Here is a 22,175-nt window from a genome sequence, read left to right as displayed (position 1 = left end):
CTGCTGGGCAGCTCAGCTGTGGGTTCTGCTACAGAGAGTGAAATCATCCCCATGACTTCCAGCCCAAAATATGTCAATAAATCAGAAGGTTGTGAGAGAAGCTGCTTCTGCTGCCAGGGGTCTGTGCAGTCACCTTTTTACTAATGCCATCCTGAATGACTGTGGTGTGGTAGAGCCTGAGGAGTCCTTCTTGTGCAAGCCTCCGCACCAGGCGGACAATGGACTTCTTGCAGCATTTAGTGGAGACACCTTCTTGCTTCTCTTGATCCGTCACCATCTTCTGAAGCCTAAAAGATGCACAAAACACCTCGAATTTTAGGCAGTCTGCAGCATTGCTGGGCTTAAGCTGTTTGTTAGAGGATGTGGGGAGCCCTGTGTACATTGGCATGCCAGGACCTCATCTGCTGACAGAAAGTGGATGGCGCAACCCTATTCGTGACAACTGGGAAGCTGAGACTCCAGGAGAGCACCAGAGCTGCACTTTCTCTTTGGAGGTGAATCTTACAATGCTGAACAATGTTACAACATTCAGGGAAGTATTTTCAGTCCAGACAAGGCAAGTTAAGAGAGGACATAAAACCACACCACACAAAACTGCAAAGAAAAGCAAACTTACAGGACCTTGCTAGACTCCTGGTGCCCACTGATGGCTGCCATGAGAACAGGAGTCTCCACTCCACAGTCCATGGCAGAGTAAAACATGAACAAGTTTGGAAACTGTGAGGAAATAAAATGTAGGCAGCAGGGAAGTGCTGCATCCTACTAAGTGGCCCCAAGCCCCTGTGAGCAGAGAAGAAAGTTCTCTGATCTCAATTTATGGGACATAAAAGGAGGCCACCAGCATCCTGGCCAGTCTCAGGATCACAGGATGTTAAGGGTTGGAAGGGACTTCATAGAGTCCAGCCCCAGAGCAGCACCATAGAAACTAGTGCAGGTTGCAAAGGAATGCATCCAGATGGGTCTTGAAAAATCCCCAAAGGAGACTCCACAGCCTCTCTGGGGAACTTCTTCCAGTGCTCTGTGAGCCTCACAGTGAAGAAGTTCCTCTTCATGTTGAGGTGAAACCTCCTGTGCTGAAGTTTATATCCATTATCCCTTGTCAGTAATAGCGTGGTCAGCAGGATAAGGGCAGGGATTGGGGCCCTGTACTGGGCACTGGTTAGACTGCACCTCAAATCCTGGGTTCAGTTTTGGGCCTCTCACTCCAAGAAGGACATTGAGGGGTTGGAGCAGGTCCAGAGAAGGGCAGCAAAGCTAGGGAAGGCTCTGGGAAACAGGGCTGGGGAGGAGCAACTGAGGGAGCTGGGGGTGTTCAGTCTGGTGAAGAGGCTGAGGGGAGACCTTCTGGCTCTCTACAGTTTCCAGAGAGGAGGCTGGAGCCAGGTGTGGGTTGGTCTCTTTTCCCAGGAAACAAGCAAGAGGACAAGAGGAAGTAGCCTGAAATTGTGCCATGGGAGGTTTAGGTTGGACATTAGAAAAATGTCTTCACTGACAGGGTTGTCAAGCCCTGGAACAGGCTGCCCACAGCAGTGGTGGAATCAGTTGCTGGAAGTGTTCAAAACCATGTAGATGCTGAGGGATGTGGTTTTGGGGAGGACTTGGCAGTGCTGGATAGTGGTTGGACTCAGTGATCTTGGAAGTCTTTTCTAACCTTAGTGATTCTACAATTCTATGTAGCCTATTAAGATCCAATAGATAAATCACTTGTGCCATGATCTGCAGAGAGCTGCTCCTGCTTCCAAGGGGCTGATTGCTTTGGAGGATTCAGTGTAACTGCAACCCCTCCCCACCTTCTGTGTGCCTCCTCTCCAACTCTAGAGCACGGGGTGCCACCAGGGCCAACAAAAGCCAAGGATGGAATAAGGCCATGCTCTGCTTGCTGAAATAGAGCTTCCAGCAGCACAGTGCATCAGGCCCCCCGCAGCCTGCTCTCAGAGGGACTCACGTGAACAAGCTTTCGATCAGCCGGAGGTTTCCAACGGCTTCCACAATCAGATTCCTGCGCTTCAGCAGCCTGTAGGTTTCATGAGATCTCTCCACCGCTGTAGCTTTGGAACGCTTCTCCTTCTTTTGGCCACACATCTTCTAGTGCACAGGATGGACAGAAGAACAATTTTACATCAACTGTTGAATGTCTCTGGCCCAAGGCTGGCTCCTCACGCAGCAGCGTCTGAGGAACTGAGGTTTTGATGGTTTTGTTTGTAACAGACTAGTCGGAGGGGGATGATCTTTCCTCTCCCCTTCACAGGCAGAGAATCAAGGCAGAAACTAAGATTTTCATGCTGTTAGATACAGAGGTTTATGCACTTTCCCTGTCAATCCCATACTCGAGCATTCTGGCCTAGACAGCTGGTAGCTGCCTTAAGATTGTGCTGAGTCCAAGCCAACATATCTTGTCTCTCAGAAAGGCTTCCTGTTGCAGGCTCAGTCCTGCAGCAGGGAAACTACACAACTCAAGAGGTCAAAATCATGGTATTTCTTTTTTTGTTGTTGTTGTTCCTCCTACTTCAGAGCAGACAGAGATGATATGGAGCACCTGTGTGCTCCAACCAGGGTTAAGTGCTGATGTGCATTATGTCAACACAAGGAATCTGGAGAGCACTAACCCACAACTGTATTTTGGACATCTACCCTCCTGCCTCCTGGAATAATTTTCACCTCTAGACAATGCAGCTAAAAGACTTGGAAATCAAACAGAAAAGCCCCAACATTCTCACAAATTATTAAATCCCCTATAGCTTGCAGCCTTGCTGTGAGAGCACAGAACTTAGCTCAGACAGAAAAAACAACAAGGGATATGAAGAAATGTGACCTTACCTTAGGGTCTTCAAGTTTGACCTCCTCCACCACAGCCACATCTCCATCCTCATCAGCAGAATGAGCACAGAGGGAAAGATTGGACTCCTGCTTTGGAGTTTCCAAAGTAGAATTCTCTCCTGAAAGGTTTTCTGGGAGTTCGTTGGGCTCTTCAACAGTTTGAGGGGAAGACAGCTTCTTCCCCTGAGACTTCACAGGCACTGGCTTTGAGCCTGGTTTGAGAGCAAACAGCCTTGCAATTATTCTGCTTTCACAGCTTCCTGTAACTGTTCATCTTTCTCCCTACACAAAGCGCTCCCCCACCCACCCAGGCACCGCTACACTGTTCACACTCTTCTACCCTGCTGGAAGCAGAGGTTTGATCACGAATGACTGCCTCCAGCCTCCAAAAGTAAAGTGAGCTGCCTGTCACCAAATAAAACTCTAAGTGCAGAAGCCTCTTCACAGGCAGACTTAGAAGCCCATGAAGGGCCAGATTAGCTTATCCAGAAACTGCTGTCTGGAGAGAGATTCTGTCACAGAGATTCTCAGGTTCTGCCAGAAACCTGACTTCTCTGGCTCAAAGCAGCATGAGGATGAGGCTTTGGTATCACTGCAAAGATAATCTCCCTTCTCTTGGTGTTTATCAAGGAAGGTGCAGAAACATTCAAGCAGTTAAACAAAATAAACAACTAAACCACCACATCCTCTTTCAAATACGTCCCCACAAGGCTGGGAGGTTTCACATTAAGACATTCCAAATAACTGGGAAAAAATAAAGCAGTTAGCTTCAGGAGAGAAGACCATTTAGTTACCATATGCTGTGGGTGAAGTCAATCCCAAACCTACTGCTGCTTGAAAGCAATTAGTTAATGGCTAACCTGCTCTCAGACAAGGAGTCAGCATTACTCTGTATATGCTCATCCCACTCAGAGGTCTGAAACAGTGGACCACAGAACCCTAAAATGACTTAGGTTGGAAGGGACCTCAGAGATCATCTACTCCAACCCCCCTGCCAAAGGCAGTGACACCTCTCAAGTAGACTCAGCTGCTCAAGGCCTCACCCAGCCTGGCCTTGAACACCCTCAGGGAGGAGGCATCCACAACCTCCCTGGACAACCTATTCCAGTGCCTCACCACCCTTTCACTGAAGGACTTCTTCCTCAGCTCCAGTCTAACCATACTCTGCCTCAGCTTCATACTATTCCCCCTTCTCCTGTCTCTAGACACCCCCAAGAAAAGTCCCACTGCAGCCTTCCTATAGGCTCCCTTCAGGTATTGGGAGGTAGCCCTAAGGTTCCCCTGGAGTCTTCTCCTCTCTAAGGCTGAACAAACCCAGCTCCCTCAGCCTATCCTCATAGCAGAGGTGCTCCAGTACATGAACAAATACATTTTGCATAGACTCTTAAGGCTCAGTAGGAGAAATTTCCAACTGAAAAAAAAAACCCACAGCTAGAGGGGAAGAATTTTTGTATGTTACAATTGAAACTGTGAAGTGGCTGGGCTGTCAGCTGCTGTGCTATCTCCCACACCTAGGATGCCATTTACACATCCACTGGAATGAATGGATGTGCTTCAGTGAGTGGCACAGCCCACCCTTTTCCTGAGGGAGGAAGGAATTAGGTACCTCAAGAAATACAAAGCACATTCAAATCTCTTATGATGCCTTCAAGGACTTAAGTTCCACCCAGATACTGCTCTCTGATGGGCCCAGCCTGAGCTGCAAGGTATTTTGAAAACCAGAGTCCATGACAGATTCTTTGTCAGTTCACCAGGGAACATCCAAGGCACACAAAAAATTTACCCATGGATGCTGTTTCTGCTAGCAGCTTAAGCCAGTCTGATTGCTAGCTACCTTGGTCTCCCCACTCTGCCCAGTTTTAGCCACACAGTCCTGCCTCCTTCCTTGCAACAGAATTGGCATTTGTCTGACCCTCTGCAGAACCATTTCAGCCTTTCAAGTCACCAGGAAAACAACTCAATATCCAAGGGGCATGCACAGTGTGTGAGCCCCTTTCATGTGCATGGAGAAAAGGGGTTGAAATGACACAGGGAGAAGCTGATATTCCCAGTGATGGCTGACAGTCAAACATCAGAGAACCTAAGAAACTCCAAAGATAAGCACACCTACAGCATTCCAAAACATAACTCTTCTGGGGAAAAGAACATCAAAAAAGCACAGAAATAATCAAGTGCAAAAATATATGTGTCAGAAACTTTATTGGAAGCTAAGAGCAGATGAGTTGGGTTTTTTTCCCTTTAAAGCAAGGATCTGTAAGAAAAATGCAAGGTTCTTCCCAAATGTCAGAGCCATCACTTACCTTTAGCTGGTGTTGACTGTTGGGTGGTGTCTTGGAAACTTGATTTCAACAGAGAACCAGAGTTGGCCTTCTGACTTTTTTGTCTCTTCCTGCCATCTTTCCCTTCTTCTTCATTGTCAGACTCTGAGGCTAAAGCATCATCCTCCCTAGGTGTGACTTCTTCCACAGGGAGGGAATCTTCTGGCACCAGAGCCAAGGTAACTGTGGCTAACTGCTCACTTCTTGCCTTCTCTCTCTCAAACTGACGGTTCAGGTCGCTCTCCTCTGCAAAAACGTAGGAGACGTACTTTGTTGTCCTCTGCCGTCCTTCATCCTCCATGAAGCCCTAAGGAAACAGTTGGAAGGTTATTTCACCACCTCACTTACCCATTCCTGCAGTCTGTTTTCCAGCAGCAAGTGGGAAAAAGTCTCTTAACTGTTCTCCCCTCACATCTAAAGATATCATGTTATTCTCTTCACTAAGTAACAAAAACGTTGACTAACCTTAAACAGAACTCAAAAGAAATACCATGCTTGGGGAAAAAACAACCACCCTAAATCTGCATTACCTGCACACTGGAATGAAACACCTACACTATGTGGGATGCAGAGAAGTCTAAGGAAGAGCAGCCTCTGTCTGTTCAGACTGGAAACTTTCACTGGAAAAATATTCTGTGAAATAACTGCAATGCAGAAGTTACCAGAGTGCATCAGACTTTGGTGGAACTCTTCTTGCTGCTGCTTACTATAGCAGGTGCTTTCAAGTAGCTAGAAGCTTGATTTCATCTTCACATCTGACTTAGGAACAAGCATAGTTTGGTTTTGTTTTACAGAGTTTCTCTCCCTAATGACATGATCTTCCATAAAAAGGGTTTCTGCTGGGGGGAAGAAGGCCTCTGTGAAAAGGGGCAGGCTGAGGGAGGGCAGAGTTAGACTGGAGCTTAGCAAGAAGTTCTTCAGTATGAGGGTGGCGAGACTCTGGAACAGACTGCCCAGGGAAGTTGTGGATGCCTCCTCCCAGAGGCTGTTCAAAGCCAGGCTGGATGAGGCTTTGAGCAGCTGAGTCTAGTTGAGAGGCTTTTCAGCCCATGGCAGGGAGGTTGGAGTAGATGATCTCTGAGGGCCTTTCCAACCAAAGCTATTCTATGTGAGAAATGACAGCTGAGTTTGTCTTGTTGAAATGAAGAAAACACTGAAATATCCAGAAATAAGGGGTTTAATCACCAGACCATCCACAGAAGGCACTGAAGCTTGCCAGAACTGACTGGTATTTTCAGAAAGCAGATGAATGTCCAGAGGGTCTCTGGCAAGACCCTATGCTACAGGATCTTGCAAAACAACTGTCCTACAGGCACAAATGAAGCAAAGTGGCTGCTTTGAATTGAGAGACATTAGTGTTCACCTCCATAAAGCAGCAGCCCCCAGGTCACTTGGATCTCTACTGCTGACAGAGGATGACTTAGGAAGTGGTTAAGAGCAGACACAGCAGAGCTGAGGGCAGTTTCTCTGCCCTGATTCTTTTTGGAGGGCACACCTGTGTGTGCCACAGTGCTGGGAACTTTCTTTGGAATGCTGTGAAGCAGCATCCAGCAGAGTCCCACCAGCTGCTTTCAGTAGGTATCTAAATTATTTCACTCTTACCTTGACAACTTTGTACCTCTCCAGAAGACGACAGAGCATCCTTGCTTCTAGCTTCCCCACATTCATAGCCAGGCGGATTTCTGCCTGAGATATACCTTTGGTTCCCCTGCTCTCAACTGTTTCAGAAAGGAAGACCAGAATACAGCTCAGGGAAATGTGACCAAATTCTAGACTCATCTATTTGCAGACATGTTCATATTTGCTCTGAATAACTGTATATATCAGAAGAGAAAATGTCACCTTCCCCATTAACAGCTAAAGATATTTTCACAGACATATGCCATATACAGCCAAACACAGCCATAAAACACAACTGCACATGAAGCAGTGGCACAGCAGGATGAGGTTTGTAGCTTCACAAAACCACCCCAGCCCAGGTGGCCAAGAAGGCCAATAGCATCCTGGCCAGCCTCAGAAATAGTGTGGCCAGCAGGACCAAGGCAGGGACTGTTCCCCTGTACTCTGCACTGGTGAGGCCACACACTGAGTGCTGAGTTTGGTTTTGGGGCCCCCCACTCCAAGAAGGACATTGAGGGAGCAGGTCCAGAAAAGGGCAATGAAGCTGGGGAAGGGCCTGGAGAACAGGGCTAGGGAGGAGCAGCTGAGGAAACTGGGGTTGTTCACCCTGAAGAAGAGGAGGCTGAGGGGAGACCTTTTGGCTCTCTTCAATTCCCTCAAAGCTGGCTGGAAGTGAAGTAGGGCTTGGACTCTTCCCCTATCAAGTGACAGGACAAGAGAAAATGGCTTCAGGTTGCACCAGGGTAGGTTTAGATTGGACATTTTTAAGCTCCAGGCTTGGTAGAGCCAGACAATGGTTGGACTTGATCTTGAAAGACCTTTTCCAACCCAAACAGTTCTGTGCTTTTATAACAAAGCCCAAGGGTATTTTTCCCCTCAGGCTAATTTCTCCATTAAGGTAGGAAAAGAGAGAGAAAAAGGAACAACACTGTTTTATTCATCATCATTCCTCATCCCACCACAACATCCTGCTTCTACCACGCTGGTTTATTTTGGTGCTATTGAATTGTTGATAAGCTTCCAGGGAGGGCTAACAGGTGGCAGAGCTAAAGCTCCAGTCTAATCTGGAGAGAATTTTTCAAGGAGAAGCTGAGCTGGAAAGCAACCAGAACTTAACCCCCACCCAACTCCACCTTTCTTTTGTACATACAAGGAGTAAGAAGGCAGCGAGGAAAAGCTTTCAGCACGTCTGACTACACCACCTACTTAGCTCAAAGGCCTGGGTGAGCATGTCCCTTTCACAAATGATATCCACAGGCTGAACAGCTTTTGTGATGATCTCCTCTTCATCATCATCATGATAATCTTCCATTTTCTTCCGAAACTCCTTCAGTAACTTCAGGCAACGGACCATGACATCAGTGCCTGTGGACAGGAGGGTCAGCAACATCTCTTACCAAGATGCAGAGTGGGCTGCACACCTTAAGCCAGTGTGGCAGTCCTAGGCTGATGCCTAGGAAATTTTCCACAGATCTTGAGCAGAAAGTGATAGAATGTAAATAAATTACCACTGGATGTAAAAGGGAAAACAAAGCTAAGGGACCTGGGGGTGCTGGTGGGTAGTAGGCTGAACATGAGCCAGCAGCGTGCCCAGGTGGCCAAGAGGGCAAATGGCATCCTGGCCTGTATCAGGAATAGTGTGGCCAGCAGGAGCAGGGAAGTCATTCTGCCCCTGTGCTCAGCACTGCTTAGGCCACACCTTGAGCCCTGTGTCCAGTTCTGGGCCCCTCAGTTTAGGAAAGATGTTGACTTGCTGGAAGGTGTCCAGAGAAGGGCAACAAAGCTGGGGAGGGGTCTGGAGCACAGCCCTGTGAGGAGAGGCTGAGGGAGCTGGGGTTGCTTAGCCTGGAGAAGAGAAGGCTCAGGGGAGACCTTCTTGCTCTCTACAACTCCCTGAAGGGAGGTTGTAGCCAGGTGGGGGTTGGTCTCTTCTCCCAGGCAGCCAGCACCAGAACAAGAGGACACAGTCTCAAGCTGCGCCAGGGGAGGTTTAGGCTGGATGTTAGGAAGAAGTTCTTCATAGAAAGAGAGATTGCCCATTGGAATGTGCTGCTCAGGGAGGTGGTGGAGTCACCATCACTGGAGGTGTTTAGGAAGAGACTGGATGGGGTGCTTGGTGCCATGGTTTAGTTGATCAGATGGTGTTGGATGATAGGTTGGACTCAATGATCTCAAAGGTCTCTTCCAATCTGGTTAATTCTATTCTATTCTATTCTATTCTAATTCTAAATAATCTCTTGGGTCTGCTAACTAACAAAGTTAGTTATATAAACTATTTTAGTTGTATGAACTATTTTGTCTCTTATTCTTGGCTCTTTGCTCTAGCTGCTTCTAGCTGGTGGCTTTTGCTTGGCTGTAGCTGACCTTGGCTGCGTTTTCAAAGAACCAGAGAAGTGTTATGGTTAGAAGGGACCTCAAGGCTCATCCAGTTCCACCCCCCCTGCCATGGCCAGGGACACCTCACACTACAGCAGGTTGCTCAGAGCCACATCCAGCCTGGCCTTCAAAACCTCCAGGGATGAGGCTTCTACCACCTCCCTGTGGCTAAGTAACTAACAAGCTACTCTCCTCTTCTCTTTTCCCTTGTAGAGAGGGAAAGGGGGGAAGCTGCTGGTAACCCCCTGGTTTTGCCCAGGGGGTCCTTGTGTTGTTCATAAACTGTGAATGTGTGTAAATATTGTGTATTCTGCACATAATCATTGCACTTCATGCTTCTAGATTTCAGTTTGCTTGTAAATACAGCTTCATTTGCTTCCATCCCAAACTGAACTGGTCTGGCAATTCTGTTTTTGGGGTTAGCTCTCCAAATGAGTTGAGGGGTAATTTCAACCCCCCAACACAACCAGCAGCACAAATGAGTGGCAGAGCAATGGGCAACAAATGACTAGAGACAACTGTTTACTTCAAGGAAGGCTTTGCCACAGCTCTGCCCTATAGAGCAATCTGTGAAAATACTGACTGGCTGAATTTTGGAGGTGCTCCAAAGCTTCATGGCAGCATTAAGGAATGTCCAATACAGTGGTTTGTGAGGGGAAGGGAGAATGCTGCAATTACAGGAGAAATTTCAACAGCACAAATAAATCAGTGGAAAGATTAAGTGCTGGTCCTCAGTGTTAGACCTTCAGGAGACACATCTGACTGAGACACCACTCACAGGGCACACAACCACTCCTTTCCTTTATACAGACACAAAGCATTTCTAGCTTTCCACAAATGCAGGTCACAGAGTGAGAGAAAACCAGACATTTGAGGTTACAGAACTTGAACAATAAGCTACCTGGCTGCAGAAATGTTCCTTGACACAGGACTGCCTTTCCTCTGCAAGTCATCAAAGTGGCCACCTCTTGGTGGGCCCTTTCAAGTGCTGCTGCAAACTCCCAACATTTAACAATCCCAGAGCCTACAAGAGCTGTCTGTTTATAGCACCTGCTTCCATATTGGCATGCATGCATGTTGGAGGAGGCATACACCAAGCCAGTGGCATCCTGAGGAAGAGGATCAAATAGAAGAGTGCAGCCCCCATCCAGTAAGCCCTGCTAGCTTGAAGTGTCACCTAGCTCCTGATGACTATCTGGAGAGACCAGCAGTAAAGCAGAACTAGGTTACTCTGCACTGCCAGCTTATCAAGGGGCAGTGATTCAGCAGCTGCTGCAGAAGTAGCCAGCTCAGCCTGCAGCAGTGGGTGGCAACATCTACAGCCACCTCTAACCTGCTGCTACAGCCCTGCTGTGAAAAAAAAGCCAGGTGAAAGCTTTAGCTGAAGACATTAAGATTTAGGCTGATGAATTCTCTCCTATGTATATATATGATCAGGGACTGAAGCCCAGCTGACATGAAGTCAATGTGCTGTAACTTAACCCTGTGACTGAGCTCTAGACCATGTGACTCCATCTGAATCCTCTCCCTGCCAGTATCTTTAGATAGTGCTTAGGACAGCCATTAAGTGCTGACATTTTGGCAGGTCTGCAGGCACTGTTATCACATCCTCTCCATTTCTACAGCCCATTAATTTTCACATCAAGCAGTATTTCAATAGAACACACACACACCCCCCAAAAAAAAAGAAAAAGGAAGAAAAAGCAACCCCAAAAACCTAATAAATAAACCAATTCCTTTGACTGCAGCTCCTGCTGCCCAATAATGTGCTTCCCACAGCAGATGCTCTGGCTTCATCCTCAGCATGTCCCACATAATTCTATCTGCTTTCCTGTATAACTCCAGAGATTAAACTATCTTGATCTCTGAAGAAAACCAGCTATTATTAATTCATCCTGCTTTAATACCTAGCGATTTTTAAGGCATTTTTGTGGATTTTCAGCTTTTACTCCTCTAAGAAGGAATTAGCAGTCAAGTGAAACATTCATTAGGTGGCATTTTTCATGAGAAACTTAAAGAGTAGCAAATGCAGCTGCCATTGGCCAGCAGGAGCAGGGAGGTCATTCTGCCCCTGTACACTGCACTGCTCAGGCCACACCTTGAGTCCTGTGTCCAGTTCTGGGCTCCTCAGGTTAGGAAAGATGTTGAGATGCTGGAAGGTGTCCAGAGAAGGGCAACAAAGCTGGGGAGGGGTCTGGAGCACAGCCCTGTGAGGAGAGGCTGAGGGAGCTGGGGTTGCTTAGCCTGGAGAAGAGGAGGCTCAGGGAAGACCTTCTTGCTGTCTACAACTACCTGAAGGGAGGTTATAGCTATGTGGGAGTTGGTCTCTTCTCCCAGGCAACCAGCACCAGAACAAGAGGACACAGTCTCAAATTGTGCCAAGGGGAGGTTTAGACTGGATGTTAGGAAGAAATTCTTCATAGAGAGAGTGATTACCCATTGGAATGGGCTGCCCAGGGAGGTGGTGGAGTCACCATAATTGGAGGTGTTTAGAAGGAGACTTGATGGGGTGCTTGGTGCCATGGTTTAGTTGATTAGATGGTGCTGGGTGATAGGTTGGACTCGATGATCTTGAAGGTCTCCTCCAACCTGGTCTGGTCTATTCCTATTCTTATTCTATTCCTATTCTATTCCTATTCCTATCCTATTCCTATTCCTATCCTATTCCTATCCTATTCCTATTCCTATTCCTATTCCTATTCCTATTCTATTTTAGTGGTAATTTCCAAGGCAGTAGGTGGTTCATGTTTTATCAGAGATTGGCAGAATGGCTGCTGCTTCTCCTTGCTCACAATACCACTTCCCTACAGAGACTTCTTTCCCCTAGATTTAAAAGATTGGAAGGAATTTGTTGTCTGAACAAGAGGCTTAATCCAACTCCATGTGACTGGCATTCACTTCATCTGCTCAAAGTTCTGGTTTTTACTGGCTCTTTCACTTCATCCTTCACGTCACTCTTATCATCAAGTGCTCTGTAATTTGCAATGTTTGGCTCAGAGTCCATTTTTCCCAATGAACAGTTCACTGCATCTTTCTGTAAAACCACTATTCATTTCCTAGGACTCTTCCCTCTTCAACCCCTGTAAATCTGCCTCTGAGGATTTCCTGTGATTAAAGATTTGGTTTAGAGTTCCTTAAGCAGCAGCCTTAATGCCATTGGTGATAGCACCCTTCCTCACACCCTCTCTCATTTCTGTAGTTCTATCTGCACCTGTTTGCTCAGAGCAGTTGCTTTCCTTTGTTCCCTTTCTACGTGTGGGTCTGCTCTCTCTGGTCTTTCCACTACATGTTGGGAAGTTTCCAGCAGTTCTAGCAAACCTGTTAAACTTGAACTGAAAGCTGGTTATGCACTGGACTGCCAGTGGACTGGGGCTTTTCTGAAGAACAGCTGTTGGCTGTCTTGCCTACTTCAAGAATTCCAAGGTAGTGTTGTAGGAACTTACTTCCCTTGTTCGATATCACAGAATCAAAAAGGCTGGAAAAGACCTCAGAGATCATCAAGTCCAACCTGTCACCCAACACCTCCTGACAAATAAACGATGGCTCCAAGTGCCACATCCAGGCCCTTTTTAAACACCTCCAGGGACTGTGACTCTACCACCTCCCTGGGCAGCACATTCCAATGGCCAACAATTCTTTCTCCTCACCTCCAGCCTAAGCCTCCCCTGGCACAGCTTGAAACTGTGTCCTCTTTGTCCTCTTGTTCTGGTGCTGATTTCCTGCGGAAGAGACCAACCCCCACCTGGCTACAACCTCCCTTCTGTGCTCCTGCTGGCCACACTATTTCTTGGTCTTTCTTGGCCACCTGGGCACACTGCTGGCTCATGTTCAGATGCTATCAACCAGTACCCCAGGTCCCTCTCTGCCTGGCTGCTCTCAGCCACTCTGTCACCAGCCTGCAGCACTGCCTGGGATTGCTGTGACCAAAGTGCAGCACCTGGACTTGTTAAATGCCTGTTGGACTCTGTCCATCTGTCCAGCCTGTCAAGGTCCCTCTGGGGAGCTCTCCTACCCTCTAACAGATCAACACCTGCTCCCAACTTGGTGTCATCTGAAAACTTACTAATGGTGGACTCAATCTCCTTGTCCAGACCATCAATAAAGATATTAAACAGGATGAGGTCCAGCACTGATCCCTGGGGGACACCACTAGTGCCTGGCTGCCAGCTGGCTGTGGCACCATTCAGCACCACTCTCTGGGTTGCAGATAAATTTTGCATTCTCCTGACTTCCAGCAGAATTCTTGACTTCAGCAAAAGCTCTGACTAAGACAGTCTGTTTCTTTAGCTTATTTCCCAAGAGTCCTTTTTGTTTGAAATCACTGTGGTGATGCTTACTGGCTTGCTATTCAACTTCAGCCTGAAAGGGCAGCAAGACTGCTCTTTGCCCCTAGTCTCTCTGTTGGCTTGATCAGTCTGTTAGGAGTCACAAACAACTTAGATGGTTGTACACAGTGGTCATGGCAGTTGCGTTACAGTTGGACTCCATGACCTTAAAGATCTTTTCCACCCTCAGTGATGCCATGACACACTGATATAGAACAAAACTGCCTACATTCACTTCTTCACCTGGAACAAATGCCCCATTCAATGGGCTGCAGGGTTCCAGCTTCAATAACACATTTCTCCATCCAACTGCATAAACAGATTTTCACTTTGGTGTCTTCTGAGAGTTGAAGCTTACAGGTAAGAATGGCACCAATGTAATTACACAATAAAGCAAGCAAGGAGATGGTTGCAGTTACCTTTCTTTGTCTTGTAGGGTCCTCCACCAGGCTGAATATCTTGTAAAGGGACAGACACTACCTTGGCTAGGCCAGCATTCATCATATATTGATAGAGGCGTTTGAAAGTCCTCTCACAAAGACCCTAATGCAAAGAGAAATGCCAAAGGTCACTGCAGGCCACAAGTCTCACCTGTAGCTGACTGGCATCAAAGACACTCACACCACTGCCTGCTCCTAAAACACTATTCTGGAGTAGGATATCAAAGAAAGATCTTAAAACCCTTCTAGTGCAGAGCCCAGGAGAGCATGAGATGCTTCTGGAGTGTGTTCTGTCTCTCCAACTCTACCATCCAAAGAAGCAGCAGCAACCAGTGCTGGGCCCCATCCTCTTTAACATCTTCATTGATGGTCTGGATGAGGGGATTGAGACAGTCATCAGCAAATTTGCAGATGACACCAAGTTGGGAGCAGATGTTGGTCAGTTAGAGAGCAGAAGGGCTCTGCAGAGGGACCTTGCCAGGCTGGACAGATGGGCAGAGGCCAACAGGATGGCATTCAACAAGTCCAAGTGTCAGGTGCTGCACTTTGGCCACGGCAAACCCATGCAGAGCTACAGGCTGGGGTCAGAGTGGCTGAGAGCAGTGAAGCAGAAAGGGACCTGGGAGTGCTGATTGACAGCTGCCTAAACATGAGCCAGCAGTGTGCCCAGGGGGCCAAGAAGGCCAAGGGCATCCTGGCCTGCATTAGGAATAGTGTGGCCAGCAGGAGCAGCGAAGTCATTGTGCCCTGTACTCTGCATTGGTCAGGCTGCACCTTGAGTACTGTGTCCAGTTCTGGGCCCCTCAGTTTAGGAAGGACATTGAGAGACTTGAAGGTGTCCAGAGAAGGGCAACAAGGCTGGGGAGAGGCCTTGAGCACAAGTTCTACGAGGAGAGGCTGAAGGAGCTGGGATTGTTTAGCCTGGAGAAGAGGAGGCTCAGGGGAGACCTCATTGCTCTCTACAACTACATGAAAGGTGGTTGTAGCCAGGTGGGGGCTGGTCTCTTGTCTCTAGCAACCAGCACCAGAACAAGAGGACACAGTCTCAAGCTGCACCAGGGGAAGTTTAGGCTGGAGGTGAGGAGAAAGTTCTTCACCGAGCGAGTCGTTCGTCATTGGAATGTGCTGCCCAGGGAGGTGGTGGAGTCCCCATCCCTGGAGGTGTTCAAGAGGGGATTGGATGTGGCACTTGGTGCCATGGTCTAGTCATGAGGTCTGTGGTGACAGGTTGGACTTGATGATCTTTGAGGTCTTTTCCAACCTTGGTGATACTGTAACCAGCAGCAGCACTGGGCAAAAACTGCATGAGGACATTCACTGACAAAACCTCTCTGAAGCTGGATCAAACAGAACTCCTTCCTTCTCACAAACAGCAACTTCATCTAACTGGGTTTTTAAGATCCCTCTTTTGATACCCTACCCCAAGTTTTTGTGCAACTTTAAAACACAAGCAGTATGAGTCTTTGATACTAATTCCCCAGATTAACTGCAGAGGAATGAACCTCACCAATTCTTCCCTCAAGTGGCTTAATGTTTCCATCTGGTTTGAACGAGCAGTTAGCATACTTGAGACCTTCTCCATCAAGATATCATATTTGCTTCTCCTAACCAAGAAAAGACAATTATTTTACAGGTAAGTATGCAAATAGCTTTATAAACACAAGTTGTACCTTTACAGCCTGCCAGTCACTTGAGAAAGTATGCTGGAGTGTTCTCAGGTTGGTTTAGGAATTAACAGTTTTCTTTTCCTTCTGTGAATAGCACATGAGAGAATGTGTCACTAAGAGGAGACCCCAACTGAGAGAACTAAGGGCAGGCTGCTACTTCACTGACAATCCACAGAAGCACAAGTTCTAATCATAAGTAAGGTGGGAAAAATCAAAACATCTACAAGACATCTGTTTGAAGTGAGGACTACATCAAGAAGAGATTGGCTACTGTAGGTAGGTGACAGGCACTAGAGCACCCCATTGTTTACAGCTCCAAGACTGTGTCCAGAGAAGGGCAACAAAGCTGGGGAGGGGTTTGGAGCACAGCCCTGTGAGGAGAGGCTGAGGGAGCTGGGGTTGCTTATCCTGGAGAAGACGAGGCTCAGGGGAGACCTTCTTGCTGTCTACAACTACCTGAAGGGAGGTTGGAGCCAGGTGGGGGTTGGTCTCTTCTCCCAGGCAGCCAGCACCAGAGCAAGAGGACACAGTCTCAAGCTGTGCCAGGGGAGTTTTGGGCTGGAGGTTAGAAGAAATTCTTCATAGAAAGAGAGATTGGCCATTGGAATGTGCTGCCCTGCGAGGTGGTGGAGTCACCACCACTGGAGGTGTTTAGGAAGAGACTGGATTGGGTGCTTGGTGCCATGGTTTCGTTGATTAGACAGTGTTGGATGATAGGTTGGATTTGATGATCTCAAAGGTCTCTTCCAACCTGGTTAATTCTATTCTATTCTATTCTATTCTATTCTATTCTATTCTATTCTATTCTATTCTAGATCTCTGAAGTCTCTTCCAACCTGGTTCTGTTCTATTCTATTCTATTCTATTCTATTCTATGACAGAAAGTTTTCAACTGTCCAGAATTTGAAGGAGGATTTAAAGAAATTGAGAAGAGTCAATACCAGGAATATTTGAGGGTTCAGTGAAAACAAAACTTCAAAGGCCACAGTTTACCCAAGAGATCATTAAAAGATCTGAGTGGCACTCACCTGTCAACATGAAAGCGAGTCAGAAGCAGAAGAATTGAGTGTTGCTGTGCTCCACTTGGTAGTTTTATGACGTGGGACTGCATTGTTATGAGACCATTTCTGTCCAGCACTCTTCGGTGATAATGCATTTTCCCAGCATCCACCCTGCAGAAAAGATGGCAAAATATCCATAGGCATAGGGACTGCTGCAAAGAAGTCCTCATTAGCCAGCACCCTAAAATACTTCACCTAAATTACCTAAGTTATGCTCATTTGCAAAGTGATCATCTCAAAATAAGGATGTGCCAAGATTAAGACAGCCTGGAGAATTTGTTCTCCTAGTTAATTCAATTCAACAGATTCCTCTGACTTTATTTAGCCTGCACACTCAGTGTGTCAGATATGGTTTGATGAGACACCTGATCAACATTTTGCATCTCCAGGAGCTCCTTCCCCAATTTCTCTTTACAACTCCTGCCCTCCTTTAGAATAGCTCTGGCGCTCATCTCACCCCTTGGTGAGGCCACTGAACTGACAGAAAAGCATCCACAAAGGGTTTCCCTTCCACCCCCACCATCTCAGATACCTAAAAGTGCTTCTTAAGTGGCAAAAAAACAATGCCACTGTGTTTGGCAAGCTACACATGCTTCATCTCCTAAAAGCAGTGAATCCTTAACAGCACTGCAACACAAACCCAGCTCTTAAGAGGCTGTGCAATGCTTCTCCATCTACAAAACACATGAATCAGTTTGGGAGCTAGTAACTCAGGCTCCCATCCAGGTCACAGAGAGGAGGACGTCACATGGGGCAAATGCTAGAGGCAAAAGGTGGGCATCCAAGTACTTCTTCAGAACTTGGGCAGGATGAGATGCTTACTCTGCAGTTTAGGAAATGAAATGGATATCATCATTCCATCCCAGACTTGAAGAAAAAGTGGGTTAGAGAAAGCAAAAACTTCCAGGGACTAGAAACTTGTGTATTGACCCAACAGACAATCTCTGCTCCCATGAGAAAATGTCAGGAAGTATAATGAGCTCAAGGAAGAGACCAGCATACTTCTGTGCTCCTGGTCAGGGGGGGATGAGACACTACCAACACAGATCACAGTTCAAATCACCACACAGAAATTCTCCAGGGGACAGATCTTTGAAAACAACCAGCAGGAACTTAGTAACTTTGCTTTAATTCATAGAGCAAGCCATAAACTTACTTGAAAGCCCCACTGTGAAGATCCCTCTGAAGCTCTCCTTGCCACCTAGCACGACCTAAACGCTCCAGGATACAGTAGGAGAAGTCAGGGAGTTTTAAGTCAGGGTCCCCCTCCCAGCTTATTAAAGCTCGGTAACGCAGCTCCTGGGAAGCAACAATGACCAGTTTCTCTCCCCATCTAAGACACAGAAGGGGAAGAGGTAAGTTATTATTAGCTCCATAAAAAAGAATCACTTCCCCTGCACCAATTGAGTGAGGACTACATTTTAAAACTTCAGGTATAAAATTGTACTGACAAACATAAGGATTTCACTCACTTTTCAACAGCCTCTACATAGGTGTAACAAGGCTGTGAGTCCTTCCTCCTTATCTGATCAGTGATATCTACTCTCTCTTTAAAATACTGGCAGGAACCCTGTATGCCATCTTTATTATCCAGAATCATGTGGACAGGATAAATATCTTCTGCAGTAACAGGATCCCTTCTGCTTTCCACTACTCCTGTTTCAAGGTCTATTTCTTCGTATCTGAAACAAAAGCAGAGAGCCAACATTTAACTACACAAAAGGAATTCTGGAACAGAAATGCAAGAATCACAAACAATGCTGCCACCTCGGTGAAAAAGCTTGGGAAAATGCAGCCTCAAGATCGGTAAAATGCGAAGACTCCAGTACAGGTCTCCTAAATATCAAGCTTCAAGCCCACACTCTGGGTTGCCGCCAGCGTTCCCCCAGCAAAGTCCGAGTGGCTCCAGAGAAGGAGCCGAGGCGGCGGGGGCAGCCGGAGAGCCAGGCCCGATTTGTCCCCGGCAGAGAAGCCAGCCTCCCCGGACCGGCCTGCGGGGTACCCGGCCCGGCGGTGAGGGAAGCGCGTCCCGCCGGGACTGCCCTCACCGGTCGTGCAGGCGGAGCGGCGGGCGCGCCCGCGGCAGCAGGTAGAAGCGGACGTCGGGCTGCGCGCTGAGTGCGGCCCAGAGCAGCTGCTGCGTGGCGGGCTCCAGCGGCAGCGGGAAGGGTGGCGAGCGAGTGGTCAGGCGCTGCCACAGCGCGTCCAGCGTGATGCCATCCAGCCCCTCCAGGGCCACCTCGTCCAGCAGCAGCCACAGAGCCTCCATCCCCGCCACCTGCCACCGCTTCCGGGCGGCGCGCCGGAAGTGACGTCACGGCAACGACCGTAACCAAGGGAACGCTCAAACAGGGCAGTGCCGCTGCGGCCTGCTCCGACCCAGCTTTTTCCGGGGTGTTGCGGGAGCTCTGCCCTCCCTTGTCTCCTCAGCCTGGTTCTTGTAGGGCTAAAGCATCAGGGAGGTGAGGTCCGACCCTGAGCCCGAGGCACTGCTCTGCCGTTCGGGACAGCTGTTAGCTCGATCCCGAGGCCGCGTTACCTCAGCGCGGGCGTGGGACGGGGCAGTGTTGTAGCAGAGATATTCTGCAGTCGGTAAGACATCACAGACGGGTTGGGTTTTTTCTTTCTTTTTAGTTTTTTTTTCTTCTTTATTTTTTTTTTCCTTTTTTTTAAAATTTTTTTTGTACAGGACGATGTTGCACATTTGGGAGGCAAGTTTAAAGTTCTGAGTGTGTAAGAGGGGACCCTGCTCCAACTTGCAGCAGCAGCTCAGAGGTACTTGGTGGGACTTGTCGGAAAAGTTCTTATTTCTTGAAAGGCAAATGAGGTAAAACCTGTAACTAAACACTTTAAAGGCATAAAGTCTCTGCAATGTATGAGTCCTAGAGTTAACTGACTTCAAGAACAGTAGCAATCGAGGAAAACTTGCAACAGTTAAGCTTTGGCTGTGGCCCCTGCAACTTCTGCCCCAGAATTGATTTGCTTGTCCTTTTCTAGGTTATAAATTCATTATAGCATATGCCTTTCCATTTTAGTGGGTTTGGGCTCTTCAGTACATTGTGAAAGGTTCTGAAAAAAATTAAGTAAAACAAGTAACATTGCATCTATTCTTCAGGAACTTTTATTTACTACAGTAGCAGTTTTATGCTTTGTTGGAAGTGGAATGTTTTGCAGTTCGCAGCATTCTCATCTACTGAGGGTGCAAACCCAGTAGTACTCTGTAATAAATCATTTCTATGCTCCAATGTGGCAATTATATTCTCATTTCAGCCCTATATTAAGGACATGGTGACTGACTTTGATGAAATACATGATGAATACTTAATATCCCTTCAGCAGAGAAACCGGTGAGATACAGAATGGTTACTACCATTGAGTATGTAATAGCTGCTGCTTACTATCTGATATAGTCTCTAATATCAGCAGTTGTGAATATTAGTTCAAAACATGATGCAAAGTCTAACTTGCTTAGCTTAAAGCATTCAGGTGTTTCTCCTCTTTTCCTCTGTTTTCTAAGTGCTTTAATAAAAGCTCTTCCTTTCTTAATAAGCTTATCTATAACACAGTTTCCATGGCTTACAGGGAAGATATTTGTTTATAGAGCAAGAGGTTCTAGATACAGAAGAGACTGGCAGCTCACACTGTGTGAGGATGTTGTGAGGCAAGGTTTTCATGCTGTCTGAAGTACAGAAAAGGGCATAAGAAAGCTGCTAAAGCTGAATGAGCAAAGTCAGTTTTTGCTAAGGTGGGAGCTAAGGACATCTAGACCGTTCTTGCAAACTTCAGTATCTCTCAGACAAGTTTCAAGCATTGTTTTCAGCCCTAGTTCATGTGAACCTTCCTGTCACTATACCCTAGGCAGATGTATTTCTTAGATTCACTTAGAAGGGTCTACAGAACTTCCTTTCTGGATTCACTCTACCACAAACCATATGATTTGTACATCTGCAATTCACCTGTTTAGAGCAGCCTGGGATGGATTCAAGAGAGTGATAGCTGCAGGTGTGGGGTGCTCCTATAGAGGCATGCTGCCTACAGAGACACACCCTTGGAGGAAACTGACTTTTATCATAACAGACACAGTCCTGGGGGATTCTGGCCTGTGATTGACCCAACCTGTCTACACTGCACCTCACCAAAGGAGTTGGGGTGGACTGAGTACAACCTCTGATGGAAGGTGGGAAGATTAGATTTGGAAGAGGGAGAGGTAGGTGTTTGACTTTAACTGAGGCCAGGGAGGAGCTTTTATTAATATTTTAACCAAGCTTTAATGTTCTCTAGAGGCACTACTGACTTCTCCCTCAAGTTTCAAAAACACAAATAATCTTTGACCAGAGCTTAGCCATTTCTAAGCTTTTTGAAATTCCAAGTAAAACTGTTAAAAAAGGAGAAAGGCTAAATATGCTAAATACCAAATGAAAAAAACAAACACAATGTGAAATGAGAAACAACATGGGAGGGAAAAAAAGTCTCAAAAGGGAAAGGCTTGGTTAAACTTCAGAGGTCACAGTGCATTGTAGAGCAGGAACAGATCCTGGAAGCTGTGTTCTGAAAGAGTTATTTGAATAATGAATATGTTTTTCAGCTTTGTGGTGTGCTGTGGTTTTGTCTTTATTGCTGACCTGACCATCTGTGTATGTGCTGTGTAGGATGAATTATTTTCCTTTCTGCTTCAGGCTACTGGAACGTTTAAAAAGAAAAGATCCTGTGCAAGCCAGACTGGAGCAGTTGGAGCAAGGCTTTTCTCTGTATCTGAATGGAGCTAATTCAGAGCTGAGGAATCACCACAGAAAAATCAGCTCTCAGGGCTATCCTAAAAAAGAGATAAAGCCCAGCAGGACAAATGGTGAGTTACAGCAGAGCCTGCCGACATTTAGCACATACCTGGGGCTAAACTCCAGCAGAGAAAGGGGATAAGGAAAAGGAGGAGACCCACAGGTTGAAATGAAAAGGGGTTTAAAGCAGCAGCCAAACTAATACCTATGCCAGTATAAAGTATACAGAGTTATATTTAGCCCAGCAAAGGTACAGCAGTCACAGTAACTGGGAAGGTAGTATGCGGGAGCAGAGTGATAAGTAAGCCCCTCCAGGGATGATGATGATGAGAAAGAGCAGCAGGAGTCCCCATCCTCAGCAAACTTAGTGTCATAGTATCAGTCAGGGTTGGAAGGGACCACAAGGATCATCTAATTCCAACTTGCACCTTTGTACTGAGTGTGGTGTTTATGATATGGGATACACCTGTAGCCCTCTTGGAGCAGCTGCCTGCCTAATCTCAAACTGCTAATGGCCTGCAGCCCATGGCTGGCCTAAGGTTCTCTCCCAGTCAAACCCAGAGTTTTATAGAGGTTGCAATTTAGAACTGTTTTAAACATTTCCTCATCAAAGCTGTAATTCAGTCAGTGAGGTTATTGATCAGGCCATCATAAAGGAACAGCAGCATTTGGCTTCCTGGAATAAAGTTCCTTGGGACTCTTTAATCAATGTGCTTAGGCTGGTTGTATGTAATCCCCATCCTTGCTTGTGTTTGAGAGGCAGAGATGTCTGGTGC

At 46.9% G+C, this 22,175-nt stretch overlaps 2 protein-coding genes across 6 annotated transcripts in view; one reads left to right on the top strand and one right to left on the bottom strand.

Annotated features, from left to right (window-relative positions):
- GTF3C1 (general transcription factor IIIC subunit 1) overlaps nucleotides 1-18,906 on the bottom strand; it is a 55,920-nt gene extending 37,014 nt beyond the window's left edge. Inside the window, exons 1-12 of one of the 2 annotated variants that reach the window (XM_068147213.1) lie at nucleotides 18,673-18,906; nucleotides 18,097-18,306; nucleotides 17,781-17,957; nucleotides 16,592-16,735; nucleotides 15,404-15,500; nucleotides 13,876-13,999; nucleotides 7,962-8,120; nucleotides 6,738-6,853; nucleotides 5,118-5,442; nucleotides 2,818-3,029; nucleotides 1,946-2,085; nucleotides 134-287 (exon numbers count right to left, since the gene is read on the bottom strand). In XM_068147213.1, the coding sequence (XP_068003314.1) occupies nucleotides 134-287; nucleotides 1,946-2,085; nucleotides 2,818-3,029; nucleotides 5,118-5,442; nucleotides 6,738-6,853; nucleotides 7,962-8,120; nucleotides 13,876-13,999; nucleotides 15,404-15,500; nucleotides 16,592-16,735; nucleotides 17,781-17,957; nucleotides 18,097-18,306; nucleotides 18,673-18,893 (2,079 nt within the window). In that variant the 5' untranslated portion in view covers nucleotides 18,894-18,906. The remainder of the gene's footprint in view (nucleotides 1-133; nucleotides 288-1,945; nucleotides 2,086-2,817; nucleotides 3,030-5,117; nucleotides 5,443-6,737; nucleotides 6,854-7,961; nucleotides 8,121-13,875; nucleotides 14,000-15,403; nucleotides 15,501-16,591; nucleotides 16,736-17,780; nucleotides 17,958-18,096; nucleotides 18,307-18,672) is intronic. The other variant, XM_068147214.1, reaches the window with a different exon arrangement.
- A 38-nt stretch (nucleotides 18,907-18,944) lies between these two features.
- KATNIP (katanin interacting protein) overlaps nucleotides 18,945-22,175 on the top strand; it is an 87,213-nt gene continuing 83,982 nt past the window's right edge. The window contains exons 1-4 of one of the 4 annotated variants that reach the window (XM_068147216.1): nucleotides 18,945-19,086; nucleotides 19,314-19,399; nucleotides 19,895-19,971; nucleotides 21,301-21,470. In XM_068147216.1, coding sequence (XP_068003317.1) covers nucleotides 19,910-19,971; nucleotides 21,301-21,470 — 232 coding nt within the window. In that variant the 5' untranslated portion in view covers nucleotides 18,945-19,086; nucleotides 19,314-19,399; nucleotides 19,895-19,909. Of the gene's footprint in view, nucleotides 19,217-19,313; nucleotides 19,452-19,894; nucleotides 19,972-21,300; nucleotides 21,471-22,175 lie in introns of those variants that run through there. The other 3 variants (XM_068147215.1, XM_068147217.1, XM_068147218.1) reach the window with 3 other exon arrangements.

The sequence above is a fragment of the Melanerpes formicivorus genome, unplaced genomic scaffold (assembly GCF_026170545.1).
Source record: "Melanerpes formicivorus ecotype bairdi unplaced genomic scaffold, bMelFor1.0.p_v2 SCAF_14, whole genome shotgun sequence".
Classification (NCBI taxonomy): Eukaryota; Metazoa; Chordata; class Aves; order Piciformes; family Picidae; genus Melanerpes; species Melanerpes formicivorus.
Note: the sequence above shows the minus strand (reverse complement) of the source record. Positions and strands in the feature narration are given on the sequence as shown.